This window comes from Zingiber officinale, chromosome 5B (genome assembly GCF_018446385.1).
Source record: "Zingiber officinale cultivar Zhangliang chromosome 5B, Zo_v1.1, whole genome shotgun sequence".
Taxonomy (NCBI): Eukaryota; Viridiplantae; Streptophyta; class Magnoliopsida; order Zingiberales; family Zingiberaceae; genus Zingiber; species Zingiber officinale.
In genome coordinates, this window is record NC_055995.1 from 75,626,441 (window position 1) to 75,646,824 (window position 20,384).

Consider the following 20,384-nt stretch of genomic DNA (forward strand, 5'->3'; position numbering starts at 1 on the left):
ATCTCCTTCCCAAAGTGTTAGATTTTGAGAGATGGCCTAAGATAATCGCCTTATGATTTTACTATTTATTTGACAAATATAAATTCACTATTTGAGTGTATATTATATGTTTGAATAGTCTTAAACTCATTTACTAAATGGTCATAATATAATTCATAGCATGAGAGAATTTGTGATTGGATCATAACTTGTGATTATCTCTATATGTGCAATTATGAACATATTGAAATTTCCCTAGTCGTCTAATTGGTGCATTTGTACATCATCAATTCTACAAGACTAGCATGGGTTATGCTCCTTGGTTTAGCCAAGCAACTATTTCTCACTAGTTGGAGACATTGAGATGTAGAGAGTTAAACGTGGATGCTAGTTATGGTAATTAGTTCATTGGAGTGACTTGTTGTAAGACTTTATATGGTTCTCTACATATATGGATATACCTGTGAAATTCTTATTGCAACTCGAGTGCAAGTTTCCTTTGACTTGATGTATACAAGTCCTCTTAGTCATAGAGACATATACTTTGACATCTTAAGCAAACATCTCTTGGAGGTGTGGACCCAAGATGATGAGTATAACTCAAAGTGCCCGAAGGTGTTTGGATAGCCCATAAAGGATTCATCGCTCCTTGCGAGGAGACGTATACCCTATGATCACTCATTAGGATTATTACTTAAAATCTTTGGCTAAAGCATCACATGTTAAGAGTATAAGACTCTTATATACATATATGAGTAATTTGAATCCGTAGAACGAGGAAATATTACTTGGATTAGGTGCGATGTAGTCAGCCTAGTGGGGGTAGACACATAGACCATGTCTTGAACCAAGTGGGTATAAGATGAGTGAAAGGAATGAGGCACGACTCACTATGACTGTTAAAGGGTTCAGAATTAATTTTGAGATTAATTATGATTTTTTGATTAATTGGAGATAATGATGTATTACTAGGTGCCACTAATCATTCCATAATTAAGTAGTTAATTATGAATGACCAAGATAAACTGGGAACCTATTGGGTCACACACACTACGAGTCTCTAAAAGGCTTAAAATAAGTTAGAGAATATGATTCTTAGATCAAGAGATAAATATTTAGTTGGACAATATATAAGATAAATATGGAAGTATTTGTCAGAACAGAAGCGCGGATGTGTCACATCTCTTATGAAATAGTTGGACCCTATTTGGTTTAGTCATAAACCAATTTGGTTTAACCATGAACCAATTTGGTTTAACCATGAACTAATTTGGTTTAGCCATGAACCAACTTGATTTAGTTGTGAACCAAACCAACGGGTTAATGAACTAATTTTTTGTTAAGGCATAATAGATTGGATTTAGACTTTCTAATCCAACTCATTAAAGAGGACTATATATTGATATGGTTAAGAGAGAATTAATATATAATTTATTATTAGCTTGATTAGGGTCTCCTCTTGTTGTCGTGAGCCACCCAAAGGAAGAAGATCTTCCTTTTATTTCTTCTTCCTCTTCTTGATCCTTCTCCTTTGCTCATGGTTAGTACCTTCTGAAGGCGAAGCTTGTTCTCTTGGAGTTATTTTGAAGAGCTCGGTGTGGATACTAATAGAGGTGAGGTTCGATAACGTCGTAAAAGGTTTATGTCTTTCTCGTTACAGGTCATCTGTAAGGTATACCTAAAATAATTATTATTCAATTTCATTTTATTTTATGATCTTCTCTGTGCGATTATATCTTACATGTGTGTGGTGTGTGTGATGTAATAAATTACTTTATTTATCATTAAATCTTCAGTTGTGCATGTTTATGAAATATATTTTTAGCACACATTACATCAGACATATCTCAACATAAAGAAGTACATATGAATAGTATTTAAGGTGATATGGGAATATGACTTGTTGAAGGGCAGCTCCTTGTGAGGGTAACACAAAGATAGGCAAGTCGATGGTCTAAGTCCTAAGTGCTAGCTCAGGACTCTAGTGGAAAATGTGAAATTTCTCTCAGCTACTCCAGTAGAATAGGTCACAGTGTCAACCTTAAGTAGGTTATTGTAGAACTTGGCACACAATGCTATGTTAATCGAGTGGATATAATAAACTAGTCGATCTAGAGTTGAGTTCAATATTTCCTTTGGAGACACGATCCTTAATAAAGTAATGTTTAATTTTTTTATATGTTTTATTCTTGAATGATGCATTGAATTTTTGGTTAAATTAATTGAGCTTATGTTATCAATACTTTTTTTAAAACATTTTTATAATCGAAGTTAAAGTCTTTTAATGTGTGTATTATCCATAATAATTATGTTACACATTCACCCGTTGTTATATATTTTGCTTCAGTAGTGCATAAAGTAACATAGTTCTATTTTCTACTAAACCAGATGATAAGTTATAGTCCAAGTAGTTGGTATCTACACTTGTACTTTTTTGTTCAATTTACAATCGACATAATCTAAGTCAGAAAATCCAATAAGTTCAAAATTAGTTATTTTAGGGTATCATATTCGTACATTAATTATGTCTTTTAGATATATAAAGATTCTTTTAATATAAGTTAGGTGAGATTCCCTAGCCTAGGTTTGATATCTTGTGCACATACTAACTGCAAATAAAATATCGGGTCGGCTTGTAGTTAGGTATAATAGGCTACCTATGACATTTTTATAGTATTTAAGGTCAACTAGTTTTCCATTTGGATCACTATCGAATGTTATATTAGTTGCGATTGACGTTTTTATTTCCTTAGTATATTTCATTCTAATTTTTTTTAAGTAACTCTTTTGTATATTTTTGTTGATGTACATAATTACCTTCTTTAGTTTGTTGATTTATAAACCTAAGAAAAAGGTTAATTCACCTAGTAGACCCATTTCAAATTCTTGTTCTATTAAAGTTATAAATTATTATAAAAATTTTGAGTTTGTTGATTCAAAAACTATGTCATCTACATATACTTGAGCTATAAAGATATTTGACCCAAAGGTTTTTACAAAAAGAGTTGAGTCAACTCATCCTTGATTGAATCCATTGAATATTAGATATGTAGATAATCTTTCGTACGAAGCCCTAGGTACCTATTTTAGACCATATAATGTTTTCTTTAACTTGAATATATAGTCAGGATGGTCTATGCTTTCAAATCTGGGTGGTTAACCTATATAAATCTCTTCCTTGATTGCCCCATTCAAGAAAGTGGAATTAACATTCATTTGGTAGAGCTTGAATTCTTTATGTGTTGCATAACTTAGCAACATTCTAATAGTTTCAAGTCTAGCTTCCGGGGCATATGTTTTATCGTAGTCAAATCCCTCTACTTGACTAAATCCTTTAGCCACTAATCTTGCTTTATTTCTATTAGTTTTACCTTTTTCATTTAATTTATTTCTAAATATCCATTTTATTTCTATAAATTTTTTATCTTTGGGCAACAGTACTAAGTCCCAAATATCAATTCGTCAAATTGAACCAATTCTTCTTGCATTACTATAATCCAATCTGGATCAAGTAAAGACTCTTCTACTATTTTTAGTTCAATTTTAGATATCAATGCAATTTGACTTAGGTTCCTAAATGTTGATCAAGTTTGGGCCCTTAGGTCTGGGTCATCTAATATTTGTTCAATTGGATGATTTGAATTTACTTTTATTATTCTTGAATAAGTTTGTTCTTAATGTTGATTTTGTTCATCTTCTTGATCTTTTATTTGATTTAGGGTTTCACTAGCTCCCCCTTGATCAGTGCTAGATCTAATAAAGTCTATTGGTTGATATTGAGTATGATTTTGGTTAAGTTCTTTACAGTTAGAATTTTCATTAAATTTTACATTTGTTGTTTCTTCTATTTTTTGTGTAATTTTATTATAAACTCAGTAAGTTCTACTATTAAGTGAATATCCTATGAAATTTTTATTTTTGAATTTTGAAGTAAATTTTCCTAAATGTTCTCATATATATATATATATATATATATATATACACACACACATTGCATTCAAATGTTTTAAAATATTTAATGTCGGGTATTTTATTATAATAAATTTCATAAGAGGTTTTACTATTTTTTTTATTTATAGTTGTTTTGTTTTGGACGTAGCAAGTCGTACTAACGACTTTGGCCCAAAAGTAATTGGGTAGTTTATATTCATTAAGAATTATCCTAGTGACTTTTTGTAGGGTTCTATTTTTTTTTCCTACTATTCTATTTTGTTGAGATATTTTAGGGCATGAGAATTCATAATGGTAATCATTTTCTAAACAAAATTTATTAAACCTATGATTTTTAAATTCACCACCATTATCACTTCTATTCTTTTAATTTTTAATTCTTTTTTATTTTCTGTTTGTTTACAAAAATTACTAAAAGTTTCAAATGGTTCATCTTTATTTCTTAAAAATTTTACCCGAGTGAATTTTGAATAATCGTCGATTATTACTAAACATTATAAACTTCCATTATTGATTTAATTCCATGTGATTCAAACAAGTCTAAGTGTAACAATTCAAGTGTTGAGTTAGTTTGATCTTGATTAGTCAATTTGTGAGTTGAATTCGTTTATTTTCCTTGTTAGCAAGCATTATAATTTTTTTTCTAAACTAGGGAATTTTGGTAATCTTCTAATTAAGACATTTCATTTAGTGATATTCCTAAAGTGGGTGTGAGATAGTCTCGTATGCCACAACTAGGTTTTCTCTTGTTATGTCAAGTGACACTTGAGTGAGGAACTAGCTAGGTTAATCACATAGATATTACTTTGCCTAAATCCCTTAAGTTTTATGTTGGGATTGCTTGTGTGATTAATTAAACATTAAGATGATAAAAACTTGACCTTATAACTAGAGTCACACAATTGACTAATACTAAGTAAATTAAAATTAAATTTTTTGATAAGTAACACTTTTCAAATAATGAAATCAGATTTGAGCTCAATATTACCTATTTTGATTACCTTAAGTTTGTCGTTGTTTCCAAATGCAACCGATCCTACGCTCTCAAGTACACTATTTGATATTATTATCTTCTATCATACACATTAAATCTTGAATCGATCGACAGTTGTATGAATATGACAAGTCTACATTGTAGCAGTTATAGTTTCGTAGATGCTACAATATAAATATTATTGAACACGACAAGTTCGAGTTATAGTAGTTATGATTTGCAGTTGCTACAACATGAATATTATTGAACAAGACAAGTCTAAGTTCTAGCAACTACAAATAATTACAAAACTGTAGTTACTACAATGTGAATATTTTTAAACATGTTAAGTATATGTTATAGTACTATAAAATCATAGATATTACACCATGAATATTGTTGAATAGATTAAAGTCTTCTCGAACGATTCAAGGTTTAAACTTGAAACTGGTCTGTCAAAAAATTAAAATTAGTCCAACAATATACTTAAGGGTAACTATATAATTTTACAAGGGAGTTAATGGGGGTGGGATACCCATTTGATAAAAAATTATAAAAAAACATCTCTTTGAGGATTCTAATAACAAAAAGAGAGTTCTTTGATTATTACCCAAATTATTCTATAGATCAAGATAGTTAAAAATTATAATAAAAACCATTTTAAAAACCCAAAGTGTCAAAGAAAATATTTTAACAAAATTTACTAAATTGTTTTAATAAGTGTGAAAAGTGATTTAAAATTAAAATTAAAATTAAATTTAAATGAGAACACGATTATAGATGCGGCTAAAGTGAGAATTCTTTTTAATTTAAAATTAAATGAGAACAAAAAATCAAATAATATGGAATGAACAGTTTACTATTTTGATACCGTCTGAATAAATTCGACAGCAAAGAAAAAAAAAGTTTTTCGCGATGACAAAATTTAGTGATCAAGATCAAATGTAGACAAAATTAAATTTTGTTGAATGTGCATGAGTCGCCATTCACATTGCTTCACATCTTATTCATCTCAAATTCAAAGATGCCAACTACTTGTCCATTCCTCCACAAATTCTGCTAAACAATCAATGTTGTCTTATTGTCATGATTTGAATTTTACTAGAAGACAAAAGCACGCCCTTTATTTCCGATGTCGCGTATAAAAAATAATCCATTTTTTAAAAAATATATCATTTTATAATTTTGGTAATTGACGAAAGAGCGCGTTTAAAATTACAAAATTTCTAAACGACCTACTTAACTTTTGTAGGAAGTAACCACCCTTATAATATAATCAAGCTCAAGATTACCAAATTGATTAATTTGTTTGATATAATTTTAAAATTATAATATAATGTAATCTGTATTATAAAAAATAATGAAGTTTATAATCTGAATTATAATTATAAAGTAAACACCATATAATCTCATTACATTATGAATTCACTGTTTAACTAAAATTTAAATGTCAAATATATCCCTAGTTTATTTTTGACATCAATTGATCATGATCGCTTCCACTGTCGGTCGCCAGCCGGCCGCAGTCACTGGTCGTCGGCCAACCGCCACCGACCACCTCCGGGTACCGTCGTAGGTCATGACTGTTGACCATCGCCTCTGGTAGAGGTACGACGACGACCTCTAGTAGAGATTGTAGGATATTTTTATCATTTTATAATAATAATATGAATTACATTCTTTATAAAAAATATTAGACATCAAATAAAAAAAATAATCACCCTTATAATTAAATATTATATATATTCTATTATCAAACGTAGCAATATAATCAATATTATATTACATTACATTATATTATGTGACATTATAAAATTTATTAAATTACAAGTTTACATATATTATCCCCAACTAAACGTAGTCTTAAAATTTTTAAATGACATTTATTTTTAATTTTATCCCTCCTGTCAAACACTATGATATTGTATTAAAAAAATTATCATTGTGATAATAAATTTAAAATACCAACATCACCGTGATATTACTTTTTAAAAATTAATATTAGAGTGATACTATTTTTATTAAAAATCAACTCTACAGTATGTTAAATTTATATAATATTAAAATGGTGTTGATTTTTAAATAATGATAATATCATAGAGAGGTAAAATAAGAAATAGGTGCGCATGTGCTTTCTTTATCCATCTGATATTCGTGCTCCAATGTTACTATGATATTTTTGGTCAAAACTACTCTAATATGTAGTATTACTTTATTTTATATAATTTTAGTAAAAACTACTAATCATTTTAGAGTGATTTTTACCGGTAGGAAATAAATATATTTTAACATAATAGTGCTTTATATTTAATCATTTTGATTCGGTTGGACAATCTTACTCAAGCGTTTAACATGATCAAAATTGATACAAATAACATTGGAATAAATTTATTTTCTAAATGAAAAATAGAATAACCGCCTTTTGATATATTTGAAAAGGGGCATCCAAATTAATATAAAAAGAATTTATATCCCTGATAAATCTGACAAAACAAAATCCAAAACAACCATAACATACACAATTAAAAAGCCCGCTCATTTATCTTTACGAATAAAGTACCGATACAGTATTAGACTATTTTATAAAGACGGTAAAAATTACGGAGTTTATTGTCGATGATTTACTACATAGCTCCATGATTTATCTTAAGTTTTGATGGAAAATTTTAATAAGACTAGATCAATCACCTCTAAATTTAATTTAGTCGTAAAGAATGAACACATGGTAACAAAGATAATATCGGTATTGATTTAAGTTAGGACACTTCAATGTGGGAATAATTTTAAAAGGATGATATATTTTTTTAAAACATAAGACTATAGTTTTATTATTTTTTTTATACTCAATTATTATGAGTGAACTATTTAGATGTGATTTTTTTTATATTTGTTATTTCATTGGTGAAGATTTTATTTTAAAAAAGTAAAAAAAAAAAAACTTATTTTTGGATTTGGTTGTTCCATTCACTCCCTTCTAACTTTTTCCTTTTGCAAAAGGAAATTATTTTGCATCCAAAATTCATTAATTTTGTATTTCACCCATTGAGATTTCATAAATTAAAATGGTAAAAAATAACGTGAGCTTCTTATCTTCGTCATCATAAAAGAATGCTCATGTTGGAAAATATTAAAATGACATTTCATTTTATTTTTCAAGCCAAATACTTTTATTTTGAGTCTTGTTATAATCGTTTTAGTCAAAACCATTACAACATACTTATATTTATAAATTCTTAAACTTAAATTTGTTCAAACTTTAGTCAAAATTATTCTTATATCAATCAATTTTTTGGTTTAAGATACTCAAAATTAATTACTCCAACATTAGTGTCACAATTCATCCTACTAAACACTTCAAATAATTTTACCCAATTTAGAGTAGTTTTAATCAATATTAAAGTAATTTCGATTAATGTTAGAATAATTTTAGAAGTAGTTTTATCTAAAATTACTATGGACATAATAGTTTCCATAAAAAATATTACAATGATTTTGACTATTTTAAAATAATTTTAATTAACTTATAATAGATTTTATTAGTATAAGAAATTGTAATTAATATTGGAGTAATTTTAGCAGATAGAATTTAGGACTATAGGCAAAATTCTATTTTAAATACGTAGTGTTGGAATAAGAATATTCGTTTGGATGAAAAATATTATAAAACACCCTTTTTTATATATTTTTTTAAAGAAAAGGTGCCCGTTTAAACAAGGAGGGACACTGTTTTCAAAGAAAACATTGCCCGTACAAATCTTGCTTTGCCCTGTTCATTTAGCAGACAGGGCATGGTCTTAAAGCGGCGTGGACTTGCTGGTACACCGATCACGGTTCGAAAATTTGACGGGTCGAAGTAGACGGTTTCTCATAAGTAATCATTAATTTTAATCTATGGTTCATAATTTAAAATCATTCGGTTTTCTCGGATGAATCTAGTGATTAATACATGAGGTATTGTCACTAATCAGATCTGAGATTTAAATCTCGACAAAAGTCTAGATTAATGTCTCCCTTATGTGTTAGTCACTATTCCAAAAACTTCCGTGTTGATCTTGAGATGAGTTGGGAGTACTGGGAGCGAATATATTCACTTTTTTACCACCAATAATTTAAAATCATTCGTCTACACTTAGATTTACGATTTATGATGATTTAAAATTATTATTATTATTTAAAAAATATAAAAAATATATAAATTTATAACAAAATATAAAAATAGTTATTTAAATTATCTATATATCTCCTACCATTTTAAAGAGGTATTTTGATCCTTAAAGTATCATCACCAATACTTCTTTCTATATCGAGTGTCAAAATTTACTTAAATTTATTATTTATAAATTAAATATCATAATTATTATTTAAATTTCCTTACCTCTCCTCCGAAATAGAGATGACTTCCTCTATTCATTATAATTAGATAATTAAAATTAAACTAGTGTAAAAGTGATGAAATAGATTTTTTTTATTTATAAAATTTATAAAATAATAAATATTAAATCATAATTATTAATAAAAGATGATCAAATAATTCAAACCGTTAAAAAAATAAACAAAACCTCTCCCCTCAGTAAGAACTATCTATCCGTTATTAATTAATTATTAAATAATTAACATATCAATATATTCTAGACTATTAAAGATTAAAAGGAAATTGTAATTTAATGAAATTCAGGGGGCAAAATGCAGTTTCTCTTCTCATTATAGACATGCGTTGCTTCACTAACTCCGCGGAGGAAAAATTAGTCTAGAGAAAGATTGAGAACGAGGGAGTGATCGAGCTTCGGTGGTTTCAGGTATCCTCCTAGCGATTTTGTTGGATTTTTCACTTGGGATGTTCAGTTGGTTTGTTTGCATCGTTGATTCATTGGTTGGAGGGATCGGTCAGGGATTCTTCTTCCTGTTGTCTTCTGTGGAGATGATGAAGTCTTCGCTGAGACGATTGAGGAGTCTCTCTCTCCACAAGCACGGGCACAGGCAGAGGAAGGAGGAAGGGTTAATAGCGCATCAGGACGAACTCTTCCAAGCCGCTGAGGTATCGTCTCACGCCCTTTTTCTACGTACCTTCCGTCGGGGTGGCCCCTTCTAGGTTTTCTGCCTAGGTTAAGAGTTTTTTTTTTTCATTATTGCTTAATTAGAGGATTTTTATTGTATTTGGTTGAATTCATATACTTTTTTTGGCATATAAAATTATGTCAAAGAGCAGTTTTCCTTTTGTGTATATTTCTCACTTGAAATTTGTAGTTCTGCTCTGGACTTTTGGTTGATATTAAGCGCTCCTGATCATTAAAATTCTCTGTTTTACTTTCTCTCAGGATTGGAGTGGATTACTGGTAATATGACAAGACTACTAATATGGCTTCTTCTTGGTTTATCATTATTATTTTTCTTCGTTAATAATTTTTGGTAGACGTCCACATTATAATGTAGTTTGTTAGCCGTTGACACCTGAAATGGTAAAGAATATCACGTCTTAATGGCTTGACATTTTCTTTAGAGGCTGCACATTGTATATTTTTTCTTTACTAATAACAAATTATTCAAGTTGGAAAAATTCTATTCTGATAAAATATGCGATTGAATATTATGTCTACTGTCTAGTGATGGAAATGATTTTATTTGTCTGAGATTGGAGTAAATTTCATTTTAGAGCCAGATGAAACCATGATAGTCAGGTTGAAATGGTTGCTTTCTACATGAAGATTTACTTGCCCTTTTTTGGAAAACATATGCTGGTTACAATCATCAGAGATGTACTTATTGTGTTCAATGTTTTTTGCAGGATATTCATAACATTAGGAACTGCTATGACAGCTTACTGTCTGCAGCAGCATCTGCAGCAAACAGTGCATACGGTAGTATTGCCATTTTTGTTTATTTTTTCTTTTTGATTCTGTAAATGCTCTGGATTTATATTCAGATATCTCTTGATTTTTTTTAATGGATTGTTGGTCTGTACATGGCCAATGACAGACTATGATAGTTGAAGTATTTCTAGTTAATTTCTCTTATGATCATTACAATGATTGTCTCTGCAATGGACTTCAGTGATTCATGATTGTGAACAGCGAATTGGACACCTATTCATATTATCCTCTACAGAATATGTTATCATGGATAGTTGATTAATGTTGGATGATCCCCAGATTCAGCAGCTCATGAATTGATAAAATTGGATCACTGGATGACTGTTGATTAGCATCATTTGGGGTAGCTGGCCATATTGTTATGCTAAATATCTGATAACTTCTGTTTAGCAAGTGGGATGTGTAATCATAACACACATCTTATTTGATCGCTTGCCAATGCTACATAGGCAATGGAGAGTGCCTTGAACTCTGGTTATTTTTGATGTTTCTATCATTAAATAATATAATCATCTCCAAACACAATCAAATTATATACTGTATGAGCACCATATTGTTCAAAAAAGAAAAATATGCAATAGTACAACCAATCTAAAATGTACGTGTTGGAAAAATTCATAGCTGATGATCTTCAGAGACAATTTCTCAAGCATGAGTACATGCATTGGTTGAATCAATCTGGATACCGATTAATTTCTTAGACTTGATTTATTTGTCTATAATATCAGACATTGTTGTTTGTTGTTTTGTTTTTTATGTTTTGTTAAGCCATTTGATTTGAAGTGTACTTATCTTAATGGATATGACGATATTCTCAAGGAAATTGTGCCTGGCTGAACCTAATAAGAGGGAACTTGAGCTGTTCTCTAAATCTCTCCCCGTTTTTCTACCTATTTATAATTATTTGGATTTTTTTTCTTCAGAGTTTCCTTTTTGTACCAATAGTTTTGCTCTACCAACTTTTTTAATTTAAGCATCTCTTCCAAGTGCTGCAATTGCTTCCTCTTTTCTAAATATTGTTAACAATATGATTTGATGATGCTCTCTTTTTCCATTTTTTTTTTCCGATCTCCTCTTTCTTCTATTAATTATTTCCTAGTTTTTATGGATCATAATTTTTTCAGATAGTGATTGGGTTTTAGGTGTTTGTCGGACTCTTAGTGGAGAAGTGTCCTAACACCAAAAAACTAGATCCTAATGCATCTATGTATCATTTGGATGGTTTTATGTCATTTTCTGATTTAGAACTATATGCAACTTTTTTCTGTAAGATATAATGGTAAGTAATGACATGCCCTACCATAGCAAAAGTTTTTCAGCGCGTTATTTTGCCCTCCAGAATTCTCAGAAGCCCTAGGGGAGTATGGTACTTGTCTGCTCAAAAAAACTTCACTTAATGACGATGAAGCAAGTGGTGAGTATGCATAAAAATTCTACAGAATAGTCTATTCTTAAGTTCCATTGCAAAAAATTCTCTTAAATCAACCACAGTTTTATCTATATGACATATTTTTCCATTACAGAAGCCATAAAAATAAACTCAAGACACAGAATAAATCTTTAAACAAGATTTTACTGTTTTAATGCATCAGATGACTGGTGAACATGCACTTTGTTATTGTTATTGGTTTCTTTCATACTGTGGAATGCATTCACCTATATGCATGCAGGTAAAGCTTTGTTGATGCTTGGGAAAACCCAGCTTGAACTTCAAAAAATTGCTAATGTCTATGTGAGTCTTAATTTCATTGAGTTATGCCTAAAAGTTAACCATTACATGAATATTCATCGTGTGATACCTTTTATCTATTTCATTCTCAGCGGGCCCATGTTGTTCTGACTATCTCAACTCCATCAGAGTCTCTTCTCAAGGAACTGCAAACCGTAGAGGTTGCCATTCTTGGATCTTCTTCATAATTGATAACTGCTGTAGTTTTTGACAATTTAATTAATTAACACATGCCGGATTGAGAATGCCTGAGAAATATAGGTCATTCAAATAAAAAATATGGTTGCTGGTAGATATATATATATATATATATATATATATCTTGATGGTTCTTTCATTCTTGCAAAACTGCTGATACTTGGTGTTTCTAACATGAGTTGCACCAATATGCAGGAAATGAAACGCCAATGTGATGACAAGAGGTGCATTCTTAGTGTTTCTTTAATATTTTTCATGAAAAAAATACTTATTAATCTATTTTGTCTTTTTAGAGAATGCCCCATAAAAAATCTTAGTCTGTTTCATGTGTCTTCTTCAGAGACATTTATAAATCAATGTTGGATTCACAAAGAGAAAGTGGAAGGTCAAAAAATGTGAAAGGTGAAAATATCTCTCAACAACAATTGCAGGCAGCTCAATCTGATTACGAAGAGGAGGCAACTCTTTTTCTCTTTCGCTTAAAATCATTAAAGCGAGGACAGTCACGGAGTCTTTTCACTCAAGCTGCTAGGCACTATGCATCACAGGTAGTTTTAAAATTCCAAAGCTCATAATTTCTAGAAGGATCAGTTTTTGTATATTTTCTCTCTGTTGAATCAGTTGAACTTCTTCCGGAAAGGAGTTAAGTCTCTTGAAGCTCTTGAGTCACGTGTCAGAGCTGTAGCTGAGGAACAGCACATTGACTATCAGTTTAGTGGACTGGAGGATGATCAATTGGAAGAAAATGATGATGATGAATACAGTCATAATAACGATGATGGAGAGTTGAGTTTTGATTTTGAACATCACAATCAATATCATGATGTCAGTTCTTTTTCTAGAAACTCAACAGAGGTGAGTAAATGTTTAATTGTCAATAGTCATAGTCCCATAGGGTTCTATTTTTTTTTCATAAAACAATTTTCTTAATTTGAAGGAGCTTATAAGTATGCTATTTGTTGCAACTATTGTTGGAGTCAAATTTTAACTTTTGCTTCACTGCCATGTATTCTCTTCCTTCAGTGTGTTTATCGTCTTTGAAATGGTAAACTAGAACGTCTTAAGTTATGAAGAAATAATGAATCTATGGATTTTCATTTATAAATCTGTCTTCACATTTGAAGTCTAAACATGAACCACAGATCCTATTGCAAGAGAGTGCAAGTTAAAGAGACATGCTTTATTCAAACATGTGCAGATGGGTAAATAAGCAGAAGATTAGTTGGGGCGGTCTGGATTCAAACTCATTACATTCTCTCTAAAACTTATGTTGTTGAGGGATTTGTTGGTTTATGGCTTTATGGATTGAAAAATTTAACTGAACTGATGATTAAAATTATCCATCTACAAATTTTCAACTTTTTTAGTAAATGATTTCCTTGTACCATTAGAATCTGTTGTCATTTTCTGCACACTTATTTTCTCCCTCTAGTAGACACTGGGGTTATTTGGAATGCCATTTGGAAATGATATTTCCCAGCCATTTTCATTATATTTACACAATTAATAGAGTCTGATTTTCTTTTCAGGAAAATTTAGAGAGAGCTCAAGCCAATTATTTTGGCTGTCACAATTCTAGAGTTGCCAGCATGTCAGCACCTCTTTCCTCCACTAGGAAATGTAAACCATCTGAAATGATAACTCAGATGCATCCTTCATTAAAGACATTCAACACATATGCTCTTCCTACTCCTCTGGATGTCAAGAGCTCAACCTCAATTGGTTCAGGCAATTCAACCTATGGGGCTTCATCAGAATCGAAAGGTGGTTGGACAACACAACCATGGCATTCATCCCCTTTGCAGCCAAATATGATTGGGAAAGATAGCCAAGATATTGAGCTTCCAAGCCCTACCAGTTTTTCTACAGAGCCTTCATTAATCAAAGAGAGCAACATTATTAGTAACCCTGCCATAATGCCATCTACTGCGAGTGAAGGGATGCTATCTAAGTCGAATTCAGCGAATGAGTTTGATTCAAAATTAAGTGAGAGACAAGCCTTTTCAGTTCCATTGTCATGTAAACCTTTATCGAGCAAACATGCTCTCTTCCCAACCAAAATGTCAACAATGGAAGCTCTGCCAGAAGCTTCTGCAAAACCAAAACATATTCCAACACCTAAGCTATCTGTACCACAAAAGGTTTCTCCAAATGCCTCTTCTCCAGTAACATCACCGAGAATAAATGAGCTTCATGAACTTCCAAGGCCTCCGACAGGTTATGCAAAACACAGACCATCCATTTTGATTGGTCATTCAGCTCCTCTGATATCTAGAGGTCAAGAGATTTCTGCAACAAGCAAACCAACACCATTTTTATCACATACAGCAGCACCACTGCCCAAACCCCCTGGCGTTATGGCTCGTAGCTTTTCTATTCCATCTAGTGTTCAAAGATCTAATTTAAAAGCTGCTAACTCATTAGATCTTCCACAAAGTCAAAAGATAATTACAGACAGTTCGTCTACTCATACACCTTTGGTGAATAATGAGGTAGCCTGAGCTGCTGATTCAGTCAGAGTAATTGCACCTAGAAAACCAAAGGTATGAAAAGAGTTTCAAATTGCTTACCTTCTATCCCACAAGTTTGTTTATTGTTTTTATTCATCTTTGATGCTTCATATCTATTTCAATTTGCATGCACTTAATTTTAGTTTTTTCTCACAGTATATTTCTTTATAACCGACCCCGCCTAGTGGGATAAGACTTGGTTGTTATAATTGTTGTCACAATATATTTCTTTAGAACTACATGTTAGAGTTGATTTGATGTAACACCACAGACAAATCTAACGTACGGAAGAGAATTTGATTGATGCAAAAGATGGCCTAACATGGGGACATTGAGATCCCTCTAATGACTTCAACCAAAACAAACTAAGAGTTAGATCAAATTACAAACCAGGAGATAAATCAAATTAAAGTAAACTTCTACCAAAGTTTCCTACACTTCGAAATAGCTAACACTTCTAAATAGCACAATTACCAACTTGCGGACTTCTAAACTTCAGAGACTTATTCTCCTTTAAGAGCAATTTCTACCAAAATAAAGCCTCACAAGTATAAACACTAAATAGATTTAAAATTCTCTATTTTGCATTATTCTCACCCATTAAGAAGAATTTGTCCTTGTTGAGTGGGGAGACAAGACAACTGTGATCAAACTTTGTAAACATTGAACATAGATGCGAAGTTGACTGGCTGAAGGTCCCTTTGTAGAAGATGACTCTGTCACTCATCACAACAAATATCTTGGGAGCAATCTAATGAAGTCCATCTTCTATGATTTGAGCATCCTTAATATTTTAGAAGATCCTTCCAATGAACCAAGCACTTGTGGGTGCTTCCTTGGGAAGCTACCAGTGTCTATGCATCTATTATGATTTCAATTTGAGGAGCTGATTGCATAATGGAAGTGTAGACATTGGAGTTTTAATAGCATGACATATGAGCAAATCAACACATAAAGAAGATAATTCAAATCTCCGTTGGTATTATAAGAATTTATGTATTAAAAAATGATCCAATGTTTTATTCAGTAAATAGGTCAACAGCATAAACATTGTTATCAATGTTTCATTAAAGTAGGATACAAGAAATTTTCATACAAATGATTTTAGGACTTGATGCATCACACTGATGAATGCGCTTAGGTTGTTGGAATTTCAAAGATCATGGTTAACTATTCGTTTAACCCATTTCTTATTTTAAATGAAGTCTTTTATCCATAAAAAATCATTATAATTTGATAATACCGGCTAAGCAATTCACTTTTAGAAAATTGTCGTGTTTGCTATTTTTTCTTTAATTTTCTATTATCTAACTTTTTGTCAATGAGCCACGTGAAGAGTAAATGTCAAGTTCAAATCTTGGTGGGAGACGTTGGAAGTTCAAGATTTTAGACTGAGTAGAGTAAAAATAGAATATATGGAATTTAAGTTTAGTAGTATAGATATATCAAGACAATTATTAAAATAGCAGATGACAAGTTATTTATAGAGGATTATTTTTGCAAAAGGATGGAGCGATTGATAGATATGTTTTACATATGATACAAAAAGGATGGTTGAAATAGAGGATGACATTAAATATTCTTTGTGATTTAAGGTGCCTTTAAAGGTTAAAGGAAAGTTTAACAAAATAACGGTTAAACTTACTATGTTATATGAACCTAAATGTTGAGTTATAAAGTGAGCATACAAGCAGAAGATGAGAGTTGTAGAAATAAGGATGTTAAGATGAATGTATGGACGTACGAGGATGGATAAAATAAAAAAATGAGAATATTAAAGAAAAAGTCGGGTTGTGAATAGAAAACTCAAAGAGATGTATTTTAAGATGGTATGTGTATGTACCTAAGCGATTAATAAATGATAGTTAGGCAATGTGAGAGCATGAACATATTAATTGCGAAAGAGGGAGACCAAAGAAGACTTGGTTAGTAATAATAAAATAGTATAAAATTTATTTAAATATAGATAAGAATATAGTAGGGGGTCGAGTCTAATGACGTAGGAGGATCCATATAGCCGACTTAGTTGGATAAATGTTTAGTTGTTGTCTTGTTTGCTGGAGTTTGGATGTAAAGTTTTAGCCTTTGACTTTATGTGAACTGTTATACAGCAATGTAGAGGATGATTTTTAAGAGAAATTTGAACTTTTCCAGTACCATTTAAACTGTAGTGAGCAATAATGATAACAGTCTAAAATTCAGTGAAAAAATTTATTGTTCATCAATGTTCTAGACAATTTACTTTAATCAATCATCAAACTTTATACACGTAAGAATGTTAGTCAACTTGGGTATACACATGACAGTATCCTAGTTTTATACACGTAACAGAATGCAACTGCTTGATGAAATTTATACAGTTGATTCCAACTTCTTGTATTTTCTTCACTTTAATCCACTTGTTTCATTAGTTATTATCTTCAAATCAAGCGGCTTTAGTAAGAGTTGGAATATGATTAAACTTAATGCCCCAATTTGATTGTTCTGTTTTTGGTGCAGGTTCATGTTAACAGAGCCATGTATCACATAGATGTGAGGACTCTTTGATGTACATAATGAAGTGGCTAACCTCTCCGTGTGTGTTTTCTTTTTAAGACGGCAAATGCCCTTGAGAATCTGTTAATGGTTATCGGCTGGCAGCCTCCTGAGTTCATACTCGCGACAGAAGTGCCGGTTCAAGGAAAATGCCAAGTATTCAGAGTCGTCAATCCCTTTTGTAAATATAACCGATGTTGTTTTCCTCTCCATTAGAAAATTCCAACATCCTAAGAAAGGGTTGTTACTGAATCTTACTGGAAACTTTGTTTTTACCCTCAAGCTGCACGAGTCTTATCTGCTATACATTTAAGTTTTTCTTCCGTAATATAGCTTCATTTGAGGAATTTATGCCCGTATATAAACTTGCTATGCAGAAGAGGAGAAACACAGACAGCATCATTAACATGTTTCACAAATAGTACATGTGCTATCTTTATTCCACAAGTACCATTTAATTAAACTTGAACTATTATCACGGACACAAGCACTTGATCTGCAAGTATTCATCTCTTTAGTTTCTTTTTTTTGGATAATAATTTTATTGAAGGGGAGTCTTGGTGTAATGGTAAAGTTGTTATCATGTAATCAAAAGATCACGAGTTTGAATCTTGGAAATAGTCTTTTGTAAAAGTAAGATAAGACTGCGTACAGTGAATCTTTTCTTGAGATACTCTATAACGGGAGCTTTGTGCATAGGATTCTTTTTTTTTTAATAATTCTATTGTGCCTATCTAAAGATGAAATTATAGGCAGATTATTTTGAAATGACCATGTGTTTTCATATCTTTAGCTACCTTATCTTTATATTATGAGCATCCTCTGGCAGCTTATGTCTAGAATCAATTGCTTTGATAAAGCAAATTGTGTCTCAGGGGAAACATGATTACTTGGTACATAAGAAACTTGATGCACTTCTGTAACTAGATGTTGTCTTCTTAATTGTTCATCGTGAGCGTTTTTGATTTAGGCTGTAGGCTGGCGGCTGGCGGCCCATGAGAAATTTTTATAGAATTAGATCAGTCGTTACAAGTTCGGTGTTATCTGATTTATTATTTCTTTTGTATTCGAGACTATGGTGTAGTAGAAATGTATTAAGTTATCGCCTAGATATTCATGGTTTTATTTCTAGTTATGTCGTATTTGTATAAATTTTTTTTTTAATAGGGCGCACAACTATGGGATATTGGACTTCTGGATCACTCGTCACGAGCCCTTCTCTATTTACCCTAGCGACCAGTGAAAATTTTTTGTAGGGTTAGATCGGTTATCTTAGATTAGCTTTTTTTTTTAGGGAGAGTTTAGGGTAATGGTATAGCGACGAGACATCTTCTAAGTTTTCTAGGCATCTAAAGATATTCAATTTTGATAGATTAGTGGATAAATTTTCTTTGATAGACGATTGACTTAAGAACACTTGACTGAAAGAGTCATTCATTGCGGATGCTTCTTAATTTATTCTGGTATTTAGTGAAAAATTTTCATATGTATGATTAATTATTTCGGGATTAATCAATATATTTGATATACGGTGTCAATTGTAAAAAAAAATTGATAGGTGATGTAAAAGAAAAAGAGCAATTACTTAAGGAGCACAAATCACAAAATGTGCGATATTTTTGCATAATTTACGTGACGAGGAAGAAAGTTATTTTCAAATGTATTCTTTTTGTACATTTGTATTTGTATTTTATTTTTTAAATTCATGTGTTCGATGCTTAACTGATCTTGAAGGTAGAGCTTCTCTCTTAGTTTATTTACTAGATAATTTATGTATATTTAAAAGCCGATCTAAGATATTCAAATTTTGATCCTGATATTGTTTCTCTAAATTTTTAGATGTACCACTTCACTCCTCAATGTTGAGTTGGCTAATTGTTCAAGAAGTCTAGCCTCTCATACTTCCTTATAACTTAGACATATTGAAGGATATTTTTAAAATTAAAGTGAATGAAATTCACCCATAAACTAATATATATGAAATTTCACTTGCAACTTATACAATTCAAAATTTATTTAATGAATTTTCAAAATATTCATTTTTAATGTCATTTAAATTCTAATCCTTTAAATTACTCTATCAGTATTTTTACAGCATCACACCTGTTAAAACAAAAAAAACTAATGAATGTTTTTCTATTTATTATCTGGATAAATTGAAAAGTCATGGATAATCAAAAAGTTATCATCTTTTAGTTGATGTTTCATTTAAAGATTTTTTTTTATAAATTCATCATAAATGAGTATTGAATCGTAAATATCTGTATGATAATCTAGATATTCTATTAATACACTATAGCCCTAGATGATACATCTAATTAATCTCATTGACTAATCTGAAGATTATTGATGATCTTATAAAAAAATTTTATCAGTCATTAAAATAAATTTAAAAATATGTCAGTATATTTTAATTGCGCAAACAAAATTTCTATAAATATATTATAATTAGAAATCCAATTATAAATATATCCCATGACAATTCCTATTGCATCACACCTTTAAAACGTAAATAGACATGGTCGTAAGTTATTTATGGTATTATTTGGATGATTAAAAGATAAAAATTTAATACGTGTAATATTTAAAATAAAAAAGGAAAGGAATACGTGGAAAAAGTCTCTCTCTATATATAAGAAAAA

At 30.8% G+C, this 20,384-nt stretch overlaps 1 protein-coding gene across 1 annotated transcript; it reads left to right on the forward strand.

Annotated features, from left to right (window-relative positions):
- The first annotated feature begins 9,626 nt into the window (after positions 1 to 9,626).
- Positions 9,627 to 18,089, forward strand: LOC121984559 (uncharacterized protein At2g33490-like). The gene is made up of 11 exons (XM_042537543.1): positions 9,627 to 9,699; positions 9,792 to 9,938; positions 10,686 to 10,758; positions 12,110 to 12,184; positions 12,441 to 12,502; positions 12,592 to 12,660; positions 12,893 to 12,921; positions 13,038 to 13,245; positions 13,319 to 13,552; positions 14,227 to 15,240; positions 17,707 to 18,089. Exons 2-10 carry the CDS (start codon positions 9,822 to 9,824, stop codon positions 15,196 to 15,198), a joined length of 1,839 nt encoding a protein of 612 aa, XP_042393477.1. The 5' UTR covers positions 9,627 to 9,699; positions 9,792 to 9,821; the 3' UTR covers positions 15,199 to 15,240; positions 17,707 to 18,089.
- The last annotated feature ends 2,295 nt before the right edge of the window (positions 18,090 to 20,384 follow it).

Coding starts and splice junctions, on each gene's coding strand:
- LOC121984559 (XM_042537543.1), top strand. CDS start 9,822: ATGATGAAGTCTTCGCTGAGACGATTGAGGAGTCTCTCTCTCCACAAG. Junction 12,661..12,892: donor AGGAACTGCAAACCGTAGAG/GTTGCCATTCTT, acceptor ACCAATATGCAG/GAAATGAAACGCCAATGTGA. Junction 12,922..13,037: donor CGCCAATGTGATGACAAGAG/GTGCATTCTTAG, acceptor TGTCTTCTTCAG/AGACATTTATAAATCAATGT.